General features: G+C 36.1%; 5 protein-coding genes and 1 long non-coding RNA gene across 8 annotated transcripts; 5 read left to right on the top strand and 1 right to left on the bottom strand.

Moving 5' to 3' along the window:
* Positions 1 to 2,765: 2,765 nt before the first annotated feature.
* Positions 2,766 to 4,489, top strand: LOC106397087 (protein DEHYDRATION-INDUCED 19 homolog 4). Of its 2 annotated transcripts, none has more exons than XM_013837642.2 (5): positions 2,766 to 3,036; positions 3,127 to 3,275; positions 3,672 to 3,749; positions 3,845 to 4,104; positions 4,193 to 4,489. In XM_013837642.2, exons 1-5 carry the CDS (start codon positions 2,949 to 2,951, stop codon positions 4,296 to 4,298), a joined length of 681 nt encoding a protein of 226 aa, XP_013693096.1. In that variant the 5' UTR covers positions 2,766 to 2,948; the 3' UTR covers positions 4,299 to 4,489. The 2 variants fall into 2 exon arrangements, with proteins under 2 accessions (XP_013693096.1, XP_013693097.1); XM_013837643.3 differs by having other exon boundaries at positions 2,789 to 3,036; positions 3,139 to 3,275.
* A 1,331-nt stretch (positions 4,490 to 5,820) lies between these two features.
* LOC111213929 (twist-related protein 1-like) lies at positions 5,821 to 6,681 on the top strand. Its single transcript, XM_022715773.2, has one exon. It carries the CDS (start codon positions 5,928 to 5,930, stop codon positions 6,528 to 6,530), a length of 603 nt encoding a protein of 200 aa, XP_022571494.1. The 5' UTR covers positions 5,821 to 5,927; the 3' UTR covers positions 6,531 to 6,681.
* A 16-nt stretch (positions 6,682 to 6,697) lies between these two features.
* On the bottom strand, positions 6,698 to 7,500 carry LOC125587952. The gene is made up of 2 exons (XR_007324346.1): positions 7,070 to 7,500; positions 6,698 to 6,965 (listed from the first exon to the last, which is right to left on the bottom strand). It is a non-coding gene; the product is annotated as an uncharacterized LOC125587952 (long non-coding RNA).
* Positions 7,501 to 7,578: 78 nt separating this feature from the next.
* LOC106400945 (probable acyl-CoA dehydrogenase IBR3) lies at positions 7,579 to 12,648 on the top strand. Its single transcript, XM_013841353.3, has 16 exons — positions 7,579 to 7,834; positions 7,900 to 8,034; positions 8,133 to 8,273; positions 8,369 to 8,500; positions 8,571 to 8,756; positions 8,833 to 8,910; positions 8,990 to 9,109; positions 9,197 to 9,295; positions 10,237 to 10,596; positions 10,915 to 11,097; positions 11,185 to 11,327; positions 11,408 to 11,492; positions 11,599 to 11,808; positions 11,885 to 12,037; positions 12,105 to 12,209; positions 12,296 to 12,648. The coding sequence occupies exons 1-16, from the start codon at positions 7,700 to 7,702 to the stop codon at positions 12,488 to 12,490; spliced, it is 2,460 nt and encodes an 819-aa protein (XP_013696807.1). The 5' UTR covers positions 7,579 to 7,699; the 3' UTR covers positions 12,491 to 12,648.
* Positions 12,649 to 16,772: 4,124 nt separating this feature from the next.
* Positions 16,773 to 19,230, top strand: LOC106400397 (probable pectinesterase/pectinesterase inhibitor 23). Its single transcript, XM_013840763.3, has 3 exons — positions 16,773 to 17,556; positions 17,752 to 18,141; positions 18,418 to 19,230. Exons 1-3 carry the CDS (start codon positions 16,926 to 16,928, stop codon positions 19,104 to 19,106), a joined length of 1,710 nt encoding a protein of 569 aa, XP_013696217.1. The 5' UTR covers positions 16,773 to 16,925; the 3' UTR covers positions 19,107 to 19,230.
* Positions 19,231 to 20,626: 1,396 nt separating this feature from the next.
* Positions 20,627 to 25,353, top strand: LOC106401486 (glyoxysomal fatty acid beta-oxidation multifunctional protein MFP-a-like). Of its 2 annotated transcripts, XR_002656113.2 has the most exons (19): positions 20,627 to 20,815; positions 21,162 to 21,233; positions 21,335 to 21,400; positions 21,479 to 21,535; positions 21,608 to 21,675; positions 21,788 to 21,869; positions 22,078 to 22,133; positions 22,220 to 22,522; positions 22,621 to 22,707; positions 22,846 to 23,020; positions 23,102 to 23,223; positions 23,315 to 23,478; positions 23,578 to 23,832; positions 23,916 to 24,037; positions 24,123 to 24,244; positions 24,310 to 24,458; positions 24,549 to 24,687; positions 24,898 to 25,059; positions 25,190 to 25,353. XR_002656113.2 is itself a non-coding variant. In XM_013842013.3 (18 exons), the coding sequence occupies exons 1-18, from the start codon at positions 20,713 to 20,715 to the stop codon at positions 24,931 to 24,933; spliced, it is 2,178 nt and encodes a 725-aa protein (XP_013697467.1). In that variant the 5' UTR covers positions 20,627 to 20,712; the 3' UTR covers positions 24,934 to 25,181. The 2 variants fall into 2 exon arrangements, 1 of the variants encoding a protein (XP_013697467.1); XM_013842013.3 differs by lacking the exon at positions 25,190 to 25,353 and having other exon boundaries at positions 24,898 to 25,181.
* Positions 25,354 to 26,149: the final 796 nt, after the last annotated feature.

Below are 26,149 nucleotides of genomic sequence, written 5' to 3'. Positions count from 1 at the left end.
GGGATTTTCTTATAATGAAACAAAATGAAATCATAATGTACTTTTATAATATAGTTTAAAACACAGTTTACAAAAATATATTTCAATACACATTAAAACAAAATTTACAAAATATATTACAACACACTAAAAAAAAGTTCACGAAATTATATTACAATACACATTAAAACAAAGTTTACACAATTATATCACAATACACACTAAACAAAAGTTTACAAAATTATATTACAAACACACATTAAAACAAAGTTTATAAAATCATACTACATTTTAATAGGGTTCTTCTCCATCTCCATCATCATCAGAAGAAGACGATGATACATTACATTGGAATTCATCCTGTGGTTTAACATCTTCCACATCAATATCAAGATTTATAGGTTGTACCCGTGCATGAACCAAATGGTCGACTGCAAGTTCCTCAATTGTAGTCATTAAAACAACATCATCATTTTCTTGTTGCAACAATGTCGGTTCTTTATCTTCATATTCTCCTGAAATGATTCTCCTTGGATTCACTTTTAAAACATTGAACCACGACTGCTTTGGTTTCTTAACGTACGGATACGGGATATAATAAATTTGATATGCTTGAGATGCTGTGCAAAATCAAATAATAAGAATATAATTAAATTAACTATCAAATTATAAGAATTTAATCACAATATAAAATACGTACCTAGAATAAATGGTTCGTATTTATAGTATTTCCGCGATGAAAGAACGTCGACGATGCCTCCATTTCTCCGTCGAGTGTCTCGTAGTGTGATTCGGTTGCCGTGTTTCCTTCTGGTAAATAGTCTGTCAACATTTGACATACCGAATCTACACACTTTTCACTCAGATTATAATCTGCCTTGTTTTGCAAGACCCGAGCAGCTAAGGATAACTGCGACTGCCCTTCACGACAACCATCATACAAACGATTTTGTGCTCCTTCTAACAAATCGTAGAACTTCTTCGAATGGTTGTGTTGTGGGTCTACTACATTTTGATAACTATCATCTTGTTGATAGTTATCAAAACTCACATTATCTCGAAATGCATCATTCACCATATCAACATAATTATTATCTTCATTACCTACTTTTCCACTACCACTTAAATGCGTCGGGTCAACATAACTTGTTCCTAATTCCATATCAATTTCTTCTCCATGCTTATACCAGACATAATAGTCTGGCATAAATCCTCTATTATATATATGTTTCCAAATTATTGGTCCCGGGAGAAATTTATCGTTCCGGCAAACACTACATGGGCAGAAAAACTTACCACTATTGCTCTGTGCTAGAGGCTGACTGCTCGCAAATGTCATAAATTGATCCACCCCTGCTATGAACTCTTCTGAGAATTTCCCCGTATCTTCATCGATCCTCTTGTACATCCACTCACGAAAATTTGAATAATTGTAATTTCCAGACATTGTACAACATAAAACTTTCGTTTTCCTAGAATTTTTGCTTTTTTTTTCTTTTGGTGATTTTCTACGAGTGAGGAGAAGAAAATGGTAGAAAATGGGCTAAAGCATGTATATATATAGAAAATGTCCGACCAATTTGCGACCAATCACCGACTGCCTGACAAAAATTTTGCAAAAAAAAAATGTGTTGTACCGGTTTTTAGCGACTGATTCACAACTGAGTTATGACCACATATATCAGTCGCAAAATAGTCGCAGAGTTTAAGACTGATTAGCGACTGCGTTATGACCACATGTCTTAGTCGCCAAATAGTCGCAGATTTTAACGACTGATCTGCAACGAACGGTTACCGACCCCATAACAGTCGCTAGTTAGTCGTTATTTTACGACTGTCTTGCGACTAATTCTTGTGGTCCCTAATAAGCGACTAAATAACGAATGAATATGTGCAGTTGCAAAGCAGTCGCCAAATAGTCGGAAGGTAGTTGTTAAATTTGGCGACTGCGCTATTAGTCGCAAAGTGCAGTCGCCAATCACAGGTTTTCTTGTAGTGTATATTAAACTAAATCGAATTTTGTTTAACCTGGGGTATCCCAAGTCTATGGAAAAACCTAGACCCTCTCTATGGGCATTCAAATGGACCCTAAACATAGACTCATATCTTTGTTAAGTGACCAGGATAATTGTGACTTAGTTTCGCGCAACAGGTGAGTCGAACCCGAAACGTGTTAGCGTCCTAGTCCAGCCCCTTTTACCACCCAACCATAATCCTCCGGTCAACTAAATCGAATTTTTAGTTAAAATTAATTTGAAATGAGTAAATTATTGTATATTATACATATAAAACTCCAAAATATGTTTATTCTCAATATAATTTGGTTCCACAAGGTCTTTGCCAAATACTTATTTTAATTAGCCATCTAATATAATATGATTATATTTTTATCAAAATATAAAATTAATTTGATAAACTGACAGAATTCGTCATAGCAGAATCCTCCAATTTGCAAGGAGGCTAAATTATTATAACCTGACATAAACATGATTTATCCAATAAAACAAAAATTAATTACTAATCAATTAATCATCATTGTAGCAGTTTATTTTCCAAATTTTACGTAGGTTTTAAATGTGGCGGCTTCTTTATTCCTTCAGACAGGAGTTTGTGGCAGACCAAGCCACACGTGTGAAGCATAGATACAGCGAAACGACCTTTTCTTATATGTTCGGTCCAATCAACACCAAACCGCGTGAACGACTGTTTTTAAACGGGGCAAAACTTTAAATAAAAGTAAAATTCGAGGGTATAACGGGTAAATTGTTATGTTGCCTTCTTGTGTCCTTCCGAACTTGTAGTTCGGTAATAATAAGTCTCTTGGCTTCCACTCTCTCTCTCCTTCCATTGTTCTTCCCCTTCTCTCTTCCGTCCTTCTAGGGTTTCGTTTGATCACATCTCCGTTCATCTCAATTCATCTTTCTTTTTGTAAAAAAAAAAAAAAAAAAATCCCGTAAGAAGCAGAGGAAATGGATTCCCCCAATTCATGGATCAATTGTCCTTCCGTTTTCTCATCCTCTTCTTCTGCTTCGCGACGATGTCAGCAATCCCGATCAGGTTAGTTTCTCGCGTTTTTTTATTCATTAGAATCGCGTTTTATTATTATTATTATTATTAGGCTTCTCCGTTGAATTTTTGTGGGGGAAGATTTGTATATAGGTGGAGGGTACGAGGATCTCGAAGGAGAAGACGATTTGAAGTCGGAGTTCATCTGCCCGTTTTGCGCTGAAGTCTTCGACATCGTCGGGCTCTGTTGTCACATTGACGAAGAGCATCCTGTCGAGGCCAAGAACGGGGTAAATTAACAATTATTATCATCAAACCGTTCTTTAGTTTTGTCTGATTCTTAAGGTTTGGTTAGGTCTTAGCTTTGTTAAGATTGTTACAAACTTTGGGTTTCTTATTTAGAAAGTTTGAAGCTTTACTTGAAATCGAAAGTGTTTTTTTTTTTTTTTTTTACTGGTGATGATGAAATGCTCTCTGCCTACTTCTTGTTTCTTCTTATCAGATGAGCCTTATGAATCCAATCTTTGGAATGTTTCGTTAAATTGAGTATTCGTCATTAGCTGGTAATCGGTAAAGTAGTGATCTTTCATGATCCGGTTGTTACTATTTTGAGCTACTTATCGGTCTTGTCTTAAACGTGACGTTGAAAAAAAAAATGTGATCTTTGTTTTTTTTTTCTCTCTCAGGTCTGTCCTGTATGCACAAAGAGGGTGGGATTAGATATCGTCGGCCATATCACTACACAACATGCGAACTTTTTCAAGATATCCTTTTCAAACTTTTAATGTTTAAATCTTCTCTTATTAGCTATTATCATTAGAGTGAGTTTTTGTTTATTTCCTTGACGAGAGATTCCTACGTGCAGCGAAGGAGAAGGTTGAGAAAAGGTGGTGGATACAGCTCTGCTTATCTCACCCTCAAGAAAGAGCTCCGTGAAGCTAACCTACAGTCACTTCTCGGTGGTTCCTCAAGCTTCGCTTCTTCAACCAATATAGATTCTGATCCGTTGCTGTCGTCCTTTATGTTTAATCCTCCGTCAGCTGCAAACAAATCCGCTACACCTGTTACGGAAGGAGCCTCCGCTACAATAAAACTCTCGCAGAAGGAGTCTCTCAAAAGGTATCTATATCTATTGACACTTTTGTCACCAAGAAAGCAAAGCAAGAAGGCTTCTTTCTTATTTGGCCTTTGGCTTTAATGTGCGCAGAGACATTCGAGAAGGTCCACTTTCAGGGGAAGACCGGGAGAAGGCGAAGAAGAGCGAGTTTGTGAGAGGTTTGTTCTTGTCAACCATGCTTGGTGACGATTACTAATGAAGTCTACTCGCCTTTGTTGTGGTTGTTTCATGAGAAAGTGTGGTTGAAATTGTTAGAGTGGTGTCAGTGTATGATGGAAAAGCTTGTAAGTTAAGAGGACGCGGAGTTAAAAATACATACTATATTATTGTCATCGTACCTACGAACCTCTAGATTCGAATAAAAACATTTTAACACGTTTTTGATAAGACAAGAGAGTATAGTTTTTAGGAGTTTTTGGGATTACACTTGAATGAAGAAAATGAACCTGTACAGACTTCAAAAAAAATATGAATTTGATTGAATGAATCCTAGACAATGTGGTTTAGCTCTACCAAAAGCATTATCAACTCTCTTAAGCTCAGGGCACGGTTCAGGTGTTGCAGACCTATTAGACCCGTAAGCGTAGGAGCATTGCCAAGAAACAACAAAAGAGCCAGAGTTTATCGACAAAGAAACATTAGTTACTCTCTGATCCCAAACAATCTCCCCGTAACGCCAATATCTACTCCAGTATTTAATCTAATGTGCCTCACTATTGGAAGAGCATTTGCATCATACTTATCATCTCACTGAGAACCAAAGCTACCACTAGCCAAAATCGCAGTACTGATACTCAACATGTGGATATTTGAAATATCAATCCCTTTGATGTAACCCACCTCTTCCTTTAGAGATTTTAAAGGCAATGCCGGTTAATGAGTTTGTGTATAACAGTATAAGGAGGGGCTTATCGACCACGAGATCAGATATCACACCATCTTAAGGCCTAAATTTTATTGGGCTTCTTAGGCCTGGGCGTTTGGGGGACGTTGGTTTTGGTTCGGTTGATTCAAATTTGAATTTTCGGTGTTATGTTCGTAAGTCCCACTTCAACTTTTACTAATTATAGGGTCGGGTTCGATTCGGATCGGATTTGAAATCGACCAAAAATTTATATTTTAAACCTCAAAATTGACAAAAAAAAATTCAAAATATAGAACTTGTTCACAAAACTAATTAAAAATTTAGTTAAACTATCTAAACTAACTAAAAAGTATTATAAATAACAAATAAAATAAATTACAAAAATATTTTGAATACTCTAAAATATCTAAATCACCTTAACATATATAAAAACACTAACATATTTAACTAATTTTGGATATTTTCAAATCCTAATTTGGATTTCGGTTCGGGTTATAACCAAACCCCAGAGTACTAAGCTCATAAGTCTCGTTCAGATATTTTTGGATAACAGTTCTGATCCGGTTTCGGTTCTTCCGGTTCGGGTTTAGGTATGTATTTCGGATTGAGATAAAAACGCCAAGGCCCAGGGCTTCTGTTCATCTAATCACATCTTACTATTTTACTTGAAATGTATATTGGGATGATCAAGTATCATTGGGCTTTACAGAGTATGGGCCAAGCATGAGTATTACAGCCCAGCTATCGGGGCTTTCGAAAAGATCATGGGTCCGTTCCCATCTAGTCACGTTTTTTTTTTTTCAAAAGACACGTGGCTAATCTATTCAACACGCAAACCAGTTACGTGTACAATCAACCCGCCTCCCTCGGATCCGAATCAGGTTCTCGATATTTATTAACCCGAAATGTATCCATTACCGTGGATCTGGGGAAGACAAGGTCGTCGTGTGATTTTTGTAGATGATGGAGCTCTCTCTGATCGTTGAAACAGTCTCCGCGGTTTGCACGGCCAAGCAAGGCGTAGCGTTCGGGAGCTCTCTTCTCCTTCTCAATCGGTGGGATTCAGCGAATCACGTTTCGTTCACCGCCGATTCCCTCGTCGATCAGTCTCCGGGTGGAATCGTCCAAGCGTCGGCGGCGGTTATCTTCCCCGTCGACGCGATCGCTCCTTCGCCGGTTAGATCTAGCTCTTACAAGACGATCCGCAGGATCCGCAAAAGGCGGCGCACGAAGCGCGTCTCGTACGGCGGCGATTCGGAGGACGGAGGAGACTTCGGTCGGCTTCTGTTAGAAGGCGGGTTCGGTGGGAGCGACGGTCCGTTCGGGTTTGGCGGTGATGGTGGCGGTGGAAAGGGGTGGAACTACGGCGGAGGCGGTGGTGGTGGAAGTTGGGATGAGTCGTCGTCGTCTTCTTGGTCGGATCCGGCGATGGAGTTCGTGTACGAAGTGATTTGCTGGATCGCGTTGTCGAATTGTGTGCATTTCGCGTTCAAGAGGATAGTGAGGATTGTGACGGACGGTGAAAGGGAGAAGTTGAACCTGACGTTGTCTCCGGTCTGCTGATAAATTCGTTGTTAGGTTGCAATCATGTGTCTGAAAGTTCTTAATCTCAGCTTCAATTCCATCAAATGATCTCTCGTGTGTATATATATTTATAGGCATTGTACATATAAATATTTCATTTCATTTGCAATCTACCTTAGATTCCCTGTGACTTTTTATGCTTAGAATGGTGAATGATGATGACACTGTGGATAATTGATAATTCTCTGACATGGTGAGAGAGTTTAAGTCAAAAAGCAACTCCATTACAGATGCATGCTTGTTCATGTAAGAACTAGGGTTTATAGATTATTAAGCACTGCGCGTTGTCTAATTCTCCAGAGCTTGATATCCCATGTGATGTTGGCTGTCTCCTCTCCACCTGCCTAGGGCGCTGTTCACTGAGCCTATACTGTGGGGTCTGGGTATGACATCTCCTTCAATGTACGAAGTCACCTGAACATCAGCAGAACAAAATTGGTTTAGATGATAGGCTTATTATATCTCACACAATATCCAAATCATTCAGCATGAAAATCCAAAAACATTACCGTACTTACATTAAGGTGGGCTTCTGGTAGCTCCAAGAGAACACCAAGCGATCCTGAAGAATCACACATTCAAGTGACTGAACCATTCAATAGAGGACAAGACCAGAACGATGATTTTTAAAATCATTCTACAGTAAGCATTCTCGGAGCAACGAAGAATCAAACTGACAAAAGAGGAAAGTTTCTTCTTTAAATTTTCTTTTGTTCGTCTTCCAAACATTCTTGTTCATGGATCTAAAGTTCTTTCAAAAAAGATTCTTATCTTTTGTTGTCAAAAAAGAAGATACTTCTTTCTAAGTACAACAACCTAAAGATTAAAACACCTGATCAAACACGACATGAGCTGGCAAATCATATCAAGAATGTATTTTATGATCTCTTCTTCCTAACGCGATCTCTTGAAGTAGTATGATTGATCTCTTAAAATAGTACTAGTATTATATTATATCTGTGCTGTCTGCTGAGAAATTTTGATTAATTTAAAGAAGGTAAGACTGACTGATTGATATCACAATATCACATACAAATAAAATAAATAAAATTATCTAAAGGGTAAGGTTTTGCGACTTTCAAAAAATATCTTTGATTTGTTGTTTTGCAACAGGAGAGGATCAGAGAGAGAGAGAGACAGCTAAAAACATGGGGAGTAACACCGGCGATCTAGTGACACGTGTCCAATCAGCTCATCTGTTCGATCACGACGCCTTGCTCCGTTACGCCGCCGACAACGTCTCCGGTTTTCCGACCAACCCATCTCAATTCACCATCTCACAGGTACTCTTTGAGGTTTCCTCCGCCCCAAAGATCGAAGCTTTAATCCCTCTTCTGGCTATTTGCAGTTCGGACACGGGCAATCGAATCCGACCTTTCTGATCGCTGTCGGCTCGGGAAGCTCCCTTAAACGCTACGTTTTGAGGAAGAAACCTCCTGGGAAGCTCTTGCAATCTGCTCATGCCGTTGAAAGGGAGTTTCAGGTAAGCAAAAAATCGAATCTTTTAACTCTTGAAAGATCACTAATTTAAACTCTATGAGATGCATAATCGAATAAAGGTTGATGCTTTCTTTATGTTAGGTGCTTAAGGCTCTTGGTGAGCATACACAGGTTCCTGTCCCCAAAGTCTTCTGCTTATGCACTGACCCCACTGTGATTGGGACTGCTTTTTACATTATGGAGTTTATGGAAGGAAGAATCTTCATAGACCCCAAGTTGCATGTAAGATTACACTCTCTTACGTGAATGTTAATGTCTGTTTGTTAGCTTTAGTTGTGACGTTTGTGTGTGTGTGTGTTTCATTGGTTTTGAATTAGAATGTAGCGCCAGAGAGAAGAACTGCGATCTATCGTGCAGCCGCCAAAGCCTTAGCTTCTCTTCATTCTGCTGACGTGGATGCGATTGGTCTTGGCAAATACGGTCGGCGCGCTAACTACTGCCAAAGACAGGTTAGTGGTTTAGTTTGAGACTGGTGACTTGTTACTGTAATGATTAACTATTGGATATGTAAATTTTCAGATAGATAGGTGGTTCAAACAGTACTTGGCTTCAACGAGCGAAGGCAAACCCGTAAGGAATCCAAAGATGTTTGAGCTTGTTGATTGGTTACGCAAAAGCATACCCGCTGAAGATTCAACAGGGGCAACGTCAGGCCTTGTACACGGAGACTTCCGCATTGACAATCTAGTGTTTCATCCTTATGAGGTCTGATGACTCTCTAAGCTCTTTTTTTTTATGATTCTTGGATGGTCTTGGAGACCTTATTACCTTAAGCTGGCAGGATCGAGTTATTGGAATACTTGACTGGGAACTGTCCACGCTTGGGAACCAAATGTGTGATGTTGCATATAGCTGCATGGTAAATAAACTATTCTTGTTTGTTACATTGTGTTCTCTTTGCTTCCTGCTCTGATGTATAAAGTAAATGGTGTTGGCAGCATTACATTGTGAATGTTCAGCTCGATAAGGAGCATGTGAGTGAAGGTCTTGAAACTACCGGACTCCCAGACGGAATACTTTCTATGCCAGAGTTTCTTTTAGAATACTGTTCTGCACTGGTACGTCCTGCTACCACCAACAAGTAATGTTTAAAGTTGTTTCTTGAAAAGTATCCGAGTCAGCGTTACTTGTGAATTTGCCTGTAGGGGAAACCATGGCCTGCTGCAAACTGGAAGTTCTACGTAGCCTTCTCTATGTTTCGGGCTGCTTCAATCTACACAGGCGTATACAACAGATGGTTAATGGTATTGACCCTGTAAATTTTATTCCCTCAGTTTCATAAAGTTACATATTCTAGCGAAAAATTTTGTTTCAAAAAGATCTGTTTTTTGCATTTCAATGCATGTTTTATTAACCAATTACAAACTTCAAAAAATTTAATTACAGTTATTGAATTTTTATTGGTTTAAAATTATGGGAAAAAGATAATCACAAAAGAAATATGCAAATTTAATGTGTATTATTAAAATGTGTAAAAAATCTAAGGGGGGGGGGGGGTTATTGGGCAAAGAATTCTAGAGGAGTTATTAAATTTTGAGATTCCATTCTTATTGGTTTGTGAATTTTTAAAATCTAAATAGAATCCATTGTTATTGGAGTGGATTTTAACATAATACAATTCACAACTTAAAAAAAATAGAAAAAAAATTAAAAATAGTTTTAAAAAAGCACTTTCGTATTTTTTAATTAAACATTTCAAAAATAATAATTCAAATTTTTTTACAAAAATTCAAATTTAAAACATATATTTCGAAACTATATAATTTTTTTATTATTATTTATATATCTATAAAGTAAGAAGTATAAATTAATTTTTTGGTCATTTTATTTCTTGAGATCTTTTTTTGTGACAAAAACTTTTTTAAAAGTTGTTTAAGAATTGCCTTAATTGAAATGATTTTCTTTCCTTTTTTTTTCTACCACCATTAATTTCTTAATTTAAAAGTTAATAACAATCAATATAATTCTATACACAAGTAATGAAAATCTGTGTAAAAGTATTTGATAAAATTTGTTAAATCTAGTTAACTTGTAAAATCCTCTCAACTATTAAAATCATCAAATTCCACAGAAATTCATGTTCCAATAACCCCCTAAAATACAGTATGTAACATTTTGAAACGGAGGGGGTATTTAATTGTAAAGATACAAATGGTCATCAACATTGTATTTGGTCATCGTGCAGGGGAATGCTTCAGCCGGTGAACGTGCCAGGAACACAGGGGTTCAAGCCAATGAGCTTGTAGAGTGTGCCTTGGGTTATATCGCACGCGAGAATGTTCTTCCTGCGCACCCTCCATCTGGTAAAAGAGATGAGAGCCCATCGTATGAAAGCCTTGTGGATGGAACCGGGAGATTCGTTCCCAACAGAAAAGTATTGGAGCTAAGGGGAAAGTTGATCAAGTTTATGGAGACTCACATCTACCCGATGGAGAAAGAGTTCGCCAAACTTGCTCAGTCAGATTTGCGGTGGACCGTTCACCCTGAGGAGGAGAGGTTAAAGGAAGAGGCAAAGAGACAAGGCTTATGGAACTTATTTATTCCTGTAAGTATAATTTATATCTTTATATGCTAGTATATAAAATGTTTAAATGTCAAATAGAAAGAAAATGATAAAAAAAAAAAACAGATTTTAAAAATTATGATTTATGCAAAAACAATTTTATAATAGACTAAAATGTTATTTTTAACTTTTAAGTTACCAAAAATATTTTTTATCTTAAGAAATAGTTTAAAATAAGTTTTTTTTTTCAAAAAAAATATCTTTTGAAAAATAAAAATTAGATAAAAAATTTTGTTTTGGATAGGGTCTGGCTCTGCCTGAGTGAGTGAGAGTGTACTTATGGAGTCTTGGTTATTGCAGGTGGATAGTGCTGCTAGAGCTAGAAGAGAACTGGCAGCTATTGAGAATAAACAATCTTTTGATCAGTTGTTTGGAGAGGGGCTAACGAACCTGGAGTATGGTTACCTTTGTGAGATCATGGGTCGTTCGGTTTGGGCTCCACAGGTGTTCAACTGTGGTGCACCTGATACTGGAAACATGGAGGTAACAAAAAAAAGCAAGTATGATTCTATTTACCTGTCTAGAAGTTGTCTCATTGCTTATTACTTGTAATCATTACTATCTTTGTAGGTGATACTTCGGTATGGAAACAAAGAACAAATTGCTGAATGGCTGATTCCGCTGCTTGAAGGAAAGATCCGTTCTGGATTTGCTATGACTGAGCCACAAGTTGCATCGTCTGATGCAACCAATATTGAGTGCTCTATTAAAAGGTTAGAGATTGTCTTTTGATTCTTATGTTGTAATCTACTTTCATTACTTCTTATAGCTAATTATGTTTGGTTATAAATAGACAAGGTGATTCATACATCATCAATGGCACAAAATGGTGGACAAGTGGAGCCATGGATCCAAGGTGCAGAGTGCTTATTCTCATGGTTAGTTCTCTGTTCCTTGCTCTCTTTCTATCTAAAAAAGTTTTCACAAACGTATTTGGTCTATTATTTATAGTTTATTCGAACAAAATTTATCTGTGTTGTACAGGGAAAAACTGATTTCAACGCCCCAAAACATAAGCAACAGTCTATGATACTAGTGGACATGCGGACTCCAGGTATACACGTGAAGAGACCTCTCACGGTGTTTGGTTTTGACGACGCGCCTCATGGACATGCTGAGATTTCTTTTGAGAATGTGATTGTCCCGGCGAAGAATATTCTCCTAGGAGAAGGCCGAGGATTCGAGATTGCTCAGGTAGATTCAGTGCTTGCAGTAACAGAGAAAGGATTTGTATTTATCTGCTGTTTTTATTGTTTGTGATATTAATCAGGGAAGGTTAGGCCCTGGAAGATTGCACCATTGCATGAGACTAATAGGTGCAGCAGAGCGTGGGATGGAGCTAATGGCTAAAAGAGCTCTTAGCAGGAAGACTTTTGGGATGTTTATAGCGCAGCACGGTTCTTTTGTCTCTGATCTTGCAAAGGTAAACAACCACTGTGTTCTTTAATCACTCCAACGCCTCTTATATGAGTGCTTGTATGATGATACAGTTGCGAGTAGAGCTGGAAGGAACCAGATTGTTAGTACTAGAAGCTGCTGATCATCTCGATAAGTTTGGGAACAAAAAAGCTAGAGGGATTCTCGCAATGGCCAAGGTAAAGAATATGTTTATATACTTGTAATTATGTGAAATTAACCAAAGTAGAAGTTGAAGAAGCAAAATCAATTTTTGGTTTTTCAGGTTGCAGCTCCAAACATGGCGTTGAAGGTACTAGACACGGCTATTCAAGTTCATGGAGCAGCCGGTGTGTGCTCGGATACAGTTTTGGCGCATCTGTGGGCCACGGCTAGAACGCTCAGGATTGCTGATGGACCTGACGAGGTTCATCTTGGGACCATTGGCAAGTTAGAGTTACAGAGAGCTTCAAAGCTTTAAAGCCCAAAGAGAAATCAGATTTGCCTTGTACTATTCATACATGATAATAAAGCTGTTGTTGGGATCTTTTGCAGTATGGCAAACCTGAATAAGTTTATACAGGATCTTCTCATCTGTTTCACACTTGTTGACGATAATGCATTGTGAGATTCTTTTCATGCCTCGTCCCAACTGCATTCTTACTCTCTAATCTCTATATCAAGATCACAAAAACATAACATCCCAAAATTTCAAGAACATCATAAACGCGGTTTAGATGGAGAGAAGAACCACAATACTTTGTAAATCCATTAACAAAGATAGAATTTATAAAGAGCAGTGGATTTAAAGTTAATTCTCTCGGTTTTATAATGTAGTGTTATTCAATGATTAATTTTAAATTTTTTATATTGGTTAACTGTATTTAAAACCTTTTTATTAAAAGATTTTAAAATCTAAGATTATTGGTTCTTGTATTTAAATGAATTTGTAATATATTGTTATTCAATTAAAGAATTCATACAAAAGATTTAAAATCTAGTGTTATTCATATTTGATAAAATTTTACAATTCATTTGACTTGAAATACTTTGAAACGGATTTAAATTCTGTTTTATGTGTAAAATATATGAGTCCAAATCTAACCTATTATCTCTTGATTTTATAAACAGTTTCTATTAAAACCATATGATACGATGAAATAATACTCATTTTTTAGGAAATTTTCAATTATACCACAAATTTGATACCGCTTTTCATATTTTTCATTAATAAATAACTACTTTCATAGAAACTTTAAATTTGTGATAAAATAACACTAAGATAATTTTTCAAGATATTTAGAAAACATATAAACCCAACCCCAACCCCTAATCACTAATCAATAAAGTCTAAACACAAATATTAGTATATTTTTGATTGAGAATATTTTTGAAAAGTAATATTTAACTTGTGGTATTTTAAACAATTTCTCCATTTTTTTCTTTTGAACTAAGAAAGAACACTCATCTAATGGAAAAATTTCTCACTTCCAATCTGATTTTCTATATCAAGGAAATATATGAACAGTTTTTAGTTATAAATCCAACGTCCCCATTTTTTTGTTTATAGAGTTAACATATGACTTTTTCATTGTTAATTGATCAAATCTAGAAAATAGCTTTCATCATTTGACCAAACTTTGCATTACATTGATCAAATTCATCTTTCTAGTTTTCCATAATAATAATATAAAATATTGTTTCCATCTTTTATTAATGTTTTTTATGATAATATTGTCTTTAAGTTTGGAATTACGATTCAAATTAGAATCCTCTTAAAAATAAATTATGATTATGTTAAATAAATCAAATGATATTATGTTGAACAAATTGTTGTTATTGAATCAATGATTTAAATATATTTTGCAATCCATCAAAATATATTTGCAATTCAACAATTTGTTCAACATAATATCATCTGATTTATTTAACGTAATCACTTCAATTCAAATTAGAATCCTCTCACAATAGATTAAAATCCTCTTAAAATAAATTATGGTTATGTTAAATAAATCCAAATTTGTTAAGAGGATTCTAATATCATTGATTGAATAACAACAGTTTTTCAACATAATATCATTTGATTTATTTGCAATTCAAATTAGAATCCATCAAAATATATTTTCAATGCAAATAAGAAACGGTTTATTATTAAGAAAATTGGAAAATGAAACACTTAGAACTTGGATTTGTCCCACTAAAATTTAATCTAAGATTTTTGTCTCATTAAAATTTTAATTAATGTTAATACTCTTATACCATTAAATTAATCTAAATTAAATTTATTTAGAATATATAATATTTATTAATTGTTTTCTTAATATAATTTTTTTAAGTAAAAAAAAATTGAAATAGAAAAATGTGTTTACGGTAAACAAGCTACCACGACCATCTTCTTCGATAAGCTGACTTGTAACTTCATCACAAACCTCCGTGAAAGTTGCTTAGCCAACACTAAGTCTCGTTACACCAAGACTGGAGCATCTCAGTCGTCGCTGGATCTTCAGTCGCCATCATCACGGACTCGAACAACAATGGTAGAGTTTCTCATTAAAATTTTAATTAATGTTAATACTATTATACCATTAAATTAATCTAAATTAAATTTATTTAGAATATATAATATTTATTAATTGTTTTCTAAATATAATTTTGTTAAGTAAAAAAAAATTGAAATAGAAAAACGTGTTTTACGGTAAACAAGCCACCACGACCATCTTCTTCGATAAGCTGACTTCATCACAAACATCCGTGAAAGTTGCTTGGCCAACACGAAGTCTCATTACATCAAGACTGGAGCATCTCAGTCGTCGCTGGATCTTCAGTCGCCGCCGGATCTTCAGTCGCCATCATCACGGACTCGAACAACAATGGTAGAGTTTCTCATTTTTGCCCATTAAATCCTTAAGCTTCTGATATATTTTATTTCAGCCCCAAAGGTTTTTCATGTGTAGGCATGACCTCTTGAATCAAACCAAAACTTTCATTTGTGCATTTCAGAACTCGTAATTTCATAATAGTCTCTCTTATCTTGGTGGTTTTCAAATCGGCCACAAACTTTGTAATAGAGAAAAACGTAGAAAAGAAGATATTATGCGAGATTTATGGTAGATTATTTCATGTAAATTTAGGAAATATATTAACCGAAATATGGAAGTTTTTATATTTTCGTGATTTATTTATAATATGGATTTTAAGTAGAGTACTACACTACATAGTGGGTGAGAAATCTATTTTTTTTTACGCGTAACATTAGGTAATAGCTAAATTAATCATGTTATGACACATAAACAAGATAAGATAAAAGATATAGTTAATTCTAGAACGATATCTTGCCATAATACAAATGAACGAATTATAGGTAAGATAGAATATATAAGAAAATTTTGTTTGCGTTATATACCCAAGCTAGATCAGTGTATGATATTTTGTATCAGATTCTAAACTAAGTAGATGACCAAAATGAGTACTCTATGCTCAGATATGACATAAAATAAAATATGATTTTACTGTTTTTATAAGAAAGTAAAACATATAAATATTCATACTCATGTTTTTTATAGTTTTCATATTCTTTGATATTTTCTAATTTTAATTTATTATTTTTTCTATTACAAAAAGTAAAACGTATCCAAAATAGCCTAAAATCAAAAAATTCTATTGGGACAAACCCAAATTCTAAATATCTCATTTATCCAATTTCTCTTTATTTTAAGAGGATTCTAATATCACTGATTGAATAACTAACAATTTGTTCAACATAATAAAATGTGTTGAACAAATTGATGTTATTCAATTCAAATAAACTGTGTTGGTTTATTTACAACACAGTTTGATCCATCAAAAATTCAAAATATATTTGCAATTCAAATTAGAATCCTCTTAAAATATGATTATGTTAAATAAATCCCATTTTATTTGTCTCCAAAACGAAGAAAAAAAGCTTCAGTTTCAACTAAAAAAAGTGGTAAATCATGTGAATGTTAGCTGCTTGTACGTTGTTATATGAGGATGAAAAATATGAGGGTTGACTTAAATGAGATGAAATCTCTGCTACAGGGGAATCTAATTAATATCTATAATGGACTCATCACCAGGCAGGTTTAGAGTTCAGTTTGTGTTTGTCCCACCCAAAAACGATTATTTACTGTTAATGTTGTTAAGTCTAGTAGTGTTGCAACTTTTTTCTGTAAAATATATGAATTAAAATTTTTACGAGAGAGACATCACTGTAGCCTCATGTGGCTTTTGGCTAAACCATATGATCATTTCCTCTAGTACTCGAAGTTCAATAAAGGCGCTTAAAAAACTGCATATGTACATGAACAACACAAATACACACGGACACAAATTTGTATATAGAGGATCTTCTCATCTGTTTCATACCTGCTAATGATAATGCATTGTGAGATTCCTCTCGTGCCTTGTCGCAGCTGCTCTTTACTCTCTGATCTCTAAATCAATTCCTAATTCAGTAAGAATCATTAGAGTCAACACAGATTTCTTTAAGAGGATTATGAAGATCGCATTTAACATAATTTCATTTCATACCACAAACTTAAGACCACTATTCATAGGGTTATGGTAAAAGCGGGAAACCAAACGTTTTAGATGGAGACAATGACCACAAAACTTGTAAGGAAACAAATAAAAATATTCCTAAAGACAGAAAATGTAACACAGCCTCATGTTATTCTTTCCTTAAACCCCAAAAATAGCATTACAACTCATCTCTATATTTAACCCCATCAAGATTTTTCTATCCATTTGTTTAAACATTTGTAAATACTAAACACCAAAGAGGCCTTATAGCCACAGTTGCAGGCCTCGTCTGCTCCATTTCTAACATGTAAAAATAAAACACATTAGGAAAATTAGAAGAAAAAAAATTGAAAACTAGATTTGTGTAAGAAGAAATGACGGTTGATGGTGACAAGAAAAAGAAATGCCTCATCGCCGGTAGTGTCTCAGGTTTGCTAGTCATCATGGTTGTCTCTGTAGCTGTCGTAACATCTAAACACACTCCCAATGAAAACCAAATACGGACAACCACCAAAGCCGTTAGAGCAGTTTGTGCACCTACTGACTTCAAAGAAGCCTGCGTCAAAAGCTTAATGGACGCCTCTCCCAATTCAACCGAGCCTCTTGAACTCATCAAGCTAAGCTTCAACGCCACCATCAAGTCCATCAACGACAACCTCAAGAAAGCCTCTGAAGATGTTAAACCCAAGGCTGACAAAGACCCAGGAGCGAAAGGCGCTTTCCAGCTCTGTGAGAGGCTAATGATTGACGCTATTGATGATCTTAAAAAGTGTGTTGACCGTGAGTTCTCAGTTACTCAGATTGAAATCTTTGTTGAGGATCTTAGAGTTTGGCTAAGTGGCTCCATCGCATTCCAGCAAACATGTATTGATACATTCGAGGAGATTAAGTCTAATCTTATGCGTGACATGCTTAACATCTTCAAAACATCAAGAGAGCTTAGCAGCAATAGCCTTGCCATGACTACTGATCTTCCCACCATTCTCCCAAATTCCAACACCACAGGTATCTTTTTCAATCTATTTCCAAAATATACGTATAAACCCCCAAAAATTTAGGAATTAATTTACATAAATATAAGCCCTCAAAAATATAAGAAAACATTTTTATAAAATTCCTTATAAATTGTTTAATAGCTTCCAAGATTTCAAGACCGGCCTGAAAACAATGAATACCTAACAATTAGCTTGATGATTACAGGACTAACCGGAGCTCTTGCAAAGTACGCGAGAAAGCTTTTGTATACAGAAGATGGTATACCAACATGGGTTGGACCACATGCACGGAGGCTCATGGCAGAAGAACCAAAACCAAAAGGAGGAGGACCACTAGTGAAGGCTAATGCCGTGGTGGATCAAGACGGAAGCGGCCATTTCAAGACCATCACCGATGCTCTAAAAGTTGTACCTAAAAACAACAGAATGCCATTCATCATCCACATCAAAGAAGGTATATACAAGGAGAGAGTCAAGGTCACGAAGAAAATGGCGTACGTCACTTTCATCGGTGATGGACCAAACAAGACCAAAATCACCGGCAACCTCAATTTCGGTATTGGAAAAGTCAAGACGTTCCTAACATCCACCCTCAGTAAGTTTCATCTTTCAAATGTTTATTGAAAAATGATTCACTACATAAACGAATGCGACCACATAATATTATATCGAAAATTATATAAACTATATGAATCACATAACAACATACTTTAATGACGTTATATAATCAATGTATGAGATCACAATATTAAAAAATGAATTTAACTACTACATAAACGCGACCACGACATTATATTAAAAATTACATGAACTATATGAATCACGTGACAACATCTATTAATTAACGTTACAAAACCATTTGTTTTGGCAGCAATCGAAGGCGAGCACTTCACAGCGAAAAACATCGGGATCGAGAACACGGCTGGACCAAAGGGAGGACAAGCGGTGGCGTTGAGAGTCTCGGCGGACTACGCAGTGTTCTACAGCTGTCAAATCGACGGATACCAAGACACCTTATACGTCCACTCACAGCGCCAATTCTACCGTGACTGCACAGTCTCCGGGACAGTAGATTTCATCTTCGGAGACGCGAAATGCATACTACAGAACTGTAAGATCGTTGTCCGGAAAGCTAAGAGAGGCCAGTCGTGTATGGTCACCGCTCAGGGACGGAGCGACGTCCGTGAATCGACAGGGTTGGTGCTCCATAACTGTCATATAATGGGGGAGCCGGCGTATATTCCGGTGAAGTCTGTGAACAAGGCGTATCTAGGAAGACCGTGGAAAGAGTTCTCGAGGACGATCATCATGAAGACGACGATCGATGACGTGATTGATCCTGCGGGATGGCTTCCTTGGAAGGGTGACTTCGCGCTCAAGACGTTGTACTACGCTGAGCATTTGAATGCTGGGGCCGGATCGAATGAGGCTCTTAGAGTTAAATGGCCCGGTATTAAGAAACTAAGCCCTGAAGAGGCTTTGTTGTACACTGGGGGTAGGTTCTTAGTAGGTGATACGTGGATCCCACAAACACAAGTTCCGTACACCGCCAACATGTAGGAGATTTGAATTTGTATATGATTTTGTTTTAAATGTGTGCTTCTAGAACTGTATGAAGAATGATTACCTATGGCTTATAGGTATAGCTGATTTCATTGTGAGTTTGGCATCTCGTGAGTGATATAATTAAACTGAATGAATATACATAACTGGTTTGGTCTAAGACATGACCAAACAATGAAAAAAAATTATAGATTCAAATATAAAGCCGCGCTTCTAAATAATCGATTGCATGTATAAATGCCGAACATTATCTTTCGAACGTGAGCTAGGAGCCTAACCCAAATTTACACTTTTCTAGTTTCGTATGTTGCCAATGTAACACCTTTTTCGATCATGCATGGACATGGGAACAAAACAATCTTGTTGGTGAAAAGATATTTTAGCTGTGAGAAAACTTTGGGGGTAGTGAAGACAAACTTTAGATATGTGTATATCAATTTTTAAAATATAATAAGTTTACGGTATATTTTTTTCATTGAATAGATTGTTTTAAAATTTTACATGTATTTTTATCTTTATATATATATATATATATATTTTTTTTTGGATTATTATTTCATTATTAAAATTGTAACTATATATATAAAGATTAGTAAAATATTTTTTTATTATCATATTCAAAAATATTGTAACATTTCAAAAATTCAGAAAGTTTTTAAAAAATTAAAAATTTCGCTTCATAGATTTATAATATCGAGTAAATAATTAAACATTTAGTTTTTGTTTAATTTTTAAAATAAACCTTATAGTTTAAAATTTGTTTTCATTGGTTTAAGGTAGTAAAGATTAATCATTGTTAGATAATATGATTTTTGTTATTTAAAAAAAACTCTTCATAATTTTAAAATTTAACATCGACAAATATTTAAATAAATAACATATGAAGGTATAGTATTACAACATTAAATTATATCTATTTAATTTATACTATCTATAAATCCATTGTATCATCTATTGTTTAAATCCAATTATTGATAGTCCAATAAAAATTTGTGGTAGACCCAAAATTCAAATGATAAGGTTATAGATTAAATCTAATATTAATTTTTAGGAATATGTCCGGTCCATTAAATCTATTTTTTTTTTAAAAAAATCACACATGAATCAAGGTAACAGACTTTTGTTTTAATATATAAAAGATCTCTTAGGACTACGAAAGCTCAGTCGATATCTCACTTATGAATACATGCATTTTACAATTATTTGAATATAATATATATATGTCTAAGAATACGAATTTCTTCTACTGTTTTTTGTATTGTCAAAAACGAAAAATGGATTTGATTAAGATTCGTCAAGTTTGGTAGCAGATCACACAATTTTAGTAAGAAATGCGAGCAAATCCATCGGTCAATTACTAAAATGTATATCCAGGAAAAGAAATAAGAACAAATAAAATCACTAAACGAAAACATTATTATTATTATCCAAAACGCAACGTTGCGTGGAGGAGTGTGTCACTGTCTATCATACGTCACCAATCGTCATCTTTCTATTTATATCTTTTACTTCCACGTTTCTCTCTTTTTATATCCAAGTTTTGACTCGGAATCTCAAACGAAGAAGAGGATCGAAGAGAGAAATACGAAACCAAGCTCGAAGAATGGCGTCACGAACGAAGGGAAAGACGACGATGGAAGTTGGAGGCGATGGCGTCGCCGTCATAACACTCATCAACCCTCCCGTCAATTCGCTATCATTCGACGGTACTCTCTGCTCCTCTTCCACCTTGTTTATCTATTTTTTTATCTGATATATCTCTTGGATTCGTCACCTATTCACAATTCTAGGTCAATTTCGATCGGTGTTTGATTCTCGCCCAATTCGTTTCTGCGATTTTTAGCTTCCGATCAAAAATATATGATCTGATTATGTGAAATTAGGACTACTAAAATAGTTCAATCTCATGCGGTCTTTTAGTTTTAGCAAATAGCGATATTCGGTCCTGGGCCTGGGCCTGGGCCTGATGATTATGGGCTTCGGCCCAAATCTATTGGTATTCAGAAAGAAAAAAATGTTCTGTATCTGAACTGATACTCTGTTTCTGTACAGTGCTAGAGAACCTTAAAAGTAATTACGAGGAGGCCTTGAGCAGGAATGATGTTAAAGCTATTGTTATTACGGGTTATCATTCATTCTCTTCCTTTCCAATAATAGAATATACGTTTTATGCAAATTTTTGTTAATGGGCTTTTGTGGTTTTTTTTTTTATTCTTATACTGCAGGTGCCAAGGGGAGGTTCTCTGGTGGATTTGATATATCTGGTTTTGGTGATATTCAGAAAGGGACAAGTAACGTTTTCAGTGTCTCTTGGTATCTTTGCTGATTGTATTAGTGTTTGTAGTAATGTATACTGCTTATTTTCTCAGGAAAAGCGCCAAAGCCTGGATACATATCAATTGACATCATCACCGATTTGCTTGAAGGTGAATGAATACCTTCAATGGTTCTGGTGATTTATTATTTCTGAGTGGTCTATTAATTTCTTTGGATTTCAGCTGCAAAAAAACCGTCTGTTGCTGCCATTGATGGGCTTGCCTTGGGAGGAGGGTTAGAGCTCGCCATGGTAGACTTTCTATGTTATATACTCAAAACTCCTCTAGAAACTGCCGAGTCTGGTGAACATTATTTATTAGGGTGGATGTTGATACAATTGTATTTTTTTATTTTTGTTTCAGGCTTGCCATGCAAGGATCTCAGCCCCTGGTGCACAGTTAGGTCTGCCGGAGCTGCAACTCGGTGTTATTCCTGGGTTTGGAGGTACTTAATTGTCAAATTATTAATGTTTTTGCGGCAGAATACAGATTTTGATCATATAGAAGCTAGAAACTGTGAATCCTATGGAACAATCATATGTTTTTGGCATAAGAACTGAAAACATGGGATATGTGATTCATGTTTATGTTGAAAGAATCTAGTCACTTCCGTTCTTTACTTTCTTAATTATGCTACTTTGGATTTGATGCAGGAACACAGCGTCTTCCACGTCTTGTTGGTCTTACAAAAGCCCTTGAGATGATTTTGGTACGTCGTCAGTGCCTTATTCTTATGGTAGGGTTACTCTGCTTTGTTTAAAATCGTAACGATATTTATTTTGTTTAAATTTATAGACATCTAAGCCGGTTAAAGCTGAGCAAGGTCATTCATTGGGCCTTGTTGATGCTGTCGTGCCACCTGCCGAGTTACTAAACGCTGCTCGTCGCTGGGCTCTTGACATAGCCGAGAGAAAAAAACCATGGGTTTCTAGTGTTTTAAAGACTGATAAGTTGCCTCCTCTTGGAGAGGCAAGGGAGATACTGAAGTTTGCCAAGGGTCAGACACGCAGGCAAGCCCCCAACCTGAAACACCCCTTAATGTGCCTTGAGGCTGTTGAAGTGGGTATTGTTTCTGGTTCTAGGGCTGGTTTAGAAAAGGTATATTACTATCTTGTCGTATCTGCATTATATGTTTTGAAACGTTTCCCCTGAGTGTACTAACCTTTTACGAATTTCCATCACATTGTCACTTATAGGAGGCTCTAATCTCCTCACAAGTGGTTAAGCTGGATACCACCAAAAGCTTGATCCATGTCTTCTTTTCTCAGCGAGGAACTACAAAGGTTTGTGAGTGTTTATGCAGTCATGTCATTTAGACTTATGTACTACCAAACTCTGGTTTCATTTTCTTTTTTACAAAATAGTAACTATTAGCTTTTCCTCTATTTTTGATTCTTTCCAATCTAATATCTTATGGACAGGTTCCTGGAGTTACTGATCGTGGGTTGGTGCCAAGGAAGATTAAAAAGGTAGCCATAATTGGAGGCGGGTTAATGGGATCTGGAATTGCCACTGCATTGATCCTCAGCAACTATCCAGTGATTCTCAAGGAGGTAAATGAGAAGTTCTTGGAGGCTGGACTTGGCAGGGTCAAAGGTGGGGATTGATTTCTCTACATTGCTTACCAACGAATTGAAAAAAAAAGCTTGATATGACTAATTTCATTAATTTAATCAGCTAATCTTCAGAGCAGTGTAAAGAAAGGAAGGATGACACAGGAAAGGTTTGAGAAAACCATGTCACTCCTTAAAGGTTCTCTTGACTATGAAAGCTTTAGGGATGTGGACATGGTCATCGAGGTAATAATGAGCATAGTGAAGCTGAAGTTGTTTTCTACATGGCAAGCTAAGTGATTGACTTTGTTTAATGTCTTTTTGGTGGCTTGGACAGGCTGTCATTGAGAATATATCTTTGAAACAGAAAATATTTGCTGATCTAGAGAAGTACTGTCCTCAACATTGTATCCTTGCTAGCAACACATCTACCATTGATTTGAACAAAATTGGGGAGCGGACCAAGTCCCAGGATCGGATTATTGGAGCACATTTTTTCAGGTGCTTACTTAATCCGTTGCAGTTTGGATGAAGTCTTATGCTTGTAGTGTTTTTACTCGCTCTAGACGAATCATGTCTATATTCATTTTTATGATGCAGTCCGGCACATGTCATGCCACTACTTGAAATAGTTCGGACCAATCATACATGTGCACAAGTAATTGTTGACCTGTTAGATGTTGGGAAGAAGATCAAGAAAACGCCAGTGGTGGTGGGAAACTGCACAGGGTTTGCAGTTAACAGGATGTTCTTTCCATACACACAGGCAGCTATGTTCCTTGTTGAACGTGGAACAGATCCATATCTGATTGACAAGGCAGTCAGCAAGTTTGGAATGCCAATGGGTCCCTTCAGGTAGTATATCACATTTTAAAGAACCATGTGAATCTCTCGTACACCTTTTGTTAATACTTTTGTTCCTTATATGAATGAGTAAGATTGTGCGATTTGGTTGGATTCGGTGTGGCGATTGCAACCGCTACGCAATTCATCGAGAACTTTCCAGAAAGGACAAACAAATCAATGATTATCCCACTCATGCAAGAGGACAAGAGAGCTGGTATATCAGAGAGGACAGCTATATAATGTTTTTATTGATTTAACATATTTTTGGTAAATCTTGTGAACTTTCCTGTTGATTTCAGGTGAAGCCACGCGTAAAGGTTTCTATCTTTATGATGAAAAGCGAAAGGCTAAACCTGATCCTGAGATTAAGAAATATATCGAGAAGGCAAGGAGCGTATCAGGAGTGAACCTTGACCCTAAGGTAAAGATCTTCATTTTTGCATTTGGGAAGATCTCACTCTGACTGATTGTTGTGGCTTCTTGCAGCTGGCAAAACTGTCGGAAAAGGAGATTATTGAGATGACGTTTTTCCCAGTAGTGAACGAGGCGTGTAGAGTTTTTGCGGAAGGGATTGCTGTCAAAGCAGCAGACCTTGACATCGCTGGCATATTTGGGATGGGGTTTCCACCTTACAGGTCAGTGTTGTCATCAAACAAACTCTTTTTTTTCTTTTTCAGATTCTCTTTTCTTCATTGTGGACTTAATCTAAATCTCTTGTGAAACAGAGGAGGAATCATGTTCTGGGCTGATTCCATTGGATCGAAATACATTTACTCAAAGCTGGATGAGTGGTCGAAGGCTTATGGTGGTTTCTTCAAGCCTTGTGATTTCTTAGCTGAAAGGGGATCTAAAGGAGCTCCTCTCGTGAGTGTTTCTTTCTTGGCTTGTACTTTTCATTTTTGTGCACTTGTTTATGGGGAAGTTTTTTTTAATACGATTGCTATTACATAATCTAGTTCAGCCTTGCTTATATATTACATGGTTGTTACCTAATGATATCAGCATACTATGTCCAGTTTAGCTTAATTGTAAATTTGTAACTCAGATTCTTGACTATTCCTTCATGTGTTGCAGAGTGCTCCCTTGGAACAAGCCAGATCGCGGTTGTAATCCGTTCTTCGTTGCCGCATCTACTGCGTTTGCTTTATGTCCACATTTACTTGCCAAAACGTTGGGATCTTTGGCCTCAACCAGCTTACAAAATAAATTCTCATCTCAGACGGATGAAAGTAGAGAGTAAGTTGGAGTAGCAATAAGAATATGTGTTTATGTGCTTTGTCATACAAAGCCGTCAGATACATTTGTTATAAAGCTCTATGGAGCAAGTTCTATGATTTATTGATAATCTTACTTCACTCTATTATAGGAAGATTAAAAAGTTGCTTGGATCTGGATACATGGACCAGGGAATGTGGTTAGGGTGTTATACCTATAGATTAGTGAGTGTGGTTACAAACTTACAGTGTTACACCCATGCAATACGAACTGCGTTTATGTCTCTAAAATTTAGAAATGCAAGGGTTTTATATATGTGAACTTGTATATAAAAATAGAAACAATTCGCAGTAACTACTTACTAAACCTGACAGAAGTGGAAGGGGACCATAAATAGAAGGAATGGGAGAAAGAACAGACAAGACAAAGAACTGTGTAGTAAATGTAGAGACGAGAAAAGATACGAGTAATTAATTTTCCTGGACCACATTTTGTATTTCTCTGGTACGTCTCTTGCTTTTCGATACGTTACAGATTACAGCTCGGTATCTTGTACCATGCAACTCATCTTCGTATCAATTTTACCCCCTTGAAAATAAAGTAAAAATGGAATTCGTGGTTGTGCATGTTGGTTGATTAATTCTCATATATATGTTTATCCTCAAAGATTATGTTTATCTAAGAAATAATTGATGTGTCTAGGTCATGTTCGAGCTTCCCTTTTGGCAGGAGGCAGGAGCTTACTGGAAGAAGTCTATCCCTGATAAAGCATCCACACTGAAACCCAAGAATTCAAGTGGCCACACTCGCAATGTCCTTGTTTAGAAACTAACCAAAACACAAAATTAACTTCGACAAATCTACACCATGAAACCCTGATCCTCAATTATTCCAATACCACGTGCAGATTATTACTTACCAGTTTGACTGATAGCATGAAACTAACGACGCATATTCATGGAGGTTAGTCTCCGTGAATACTTGTCATGTTACGGGATCTTCGATCCAATAATCTCAGATTCTGGATAGTATTATATACGAATATCTGAAACAGACTTCCACCATATGGATGATACTCTCACATCAAATAGTTAACTCCATATTTAGAGGT

The sequence above is a fragment of the Brassica napus genome, chromosome C5 (genome assembly GCF_020379485.1).
Source record: "Brassica napus cultivar Da-Ae chromosome C5, Da-Ae, whole genome shotgun sequence".
NCBI lineage: Eukaryota > Viridiplantae > Streptophyta > Magnoliopsida > Brassicales > Brassicaceae > Brassica > Brassica napus.
This window is presented reverse-complemented; position numbering and strand designations above follow the sequence as displayed.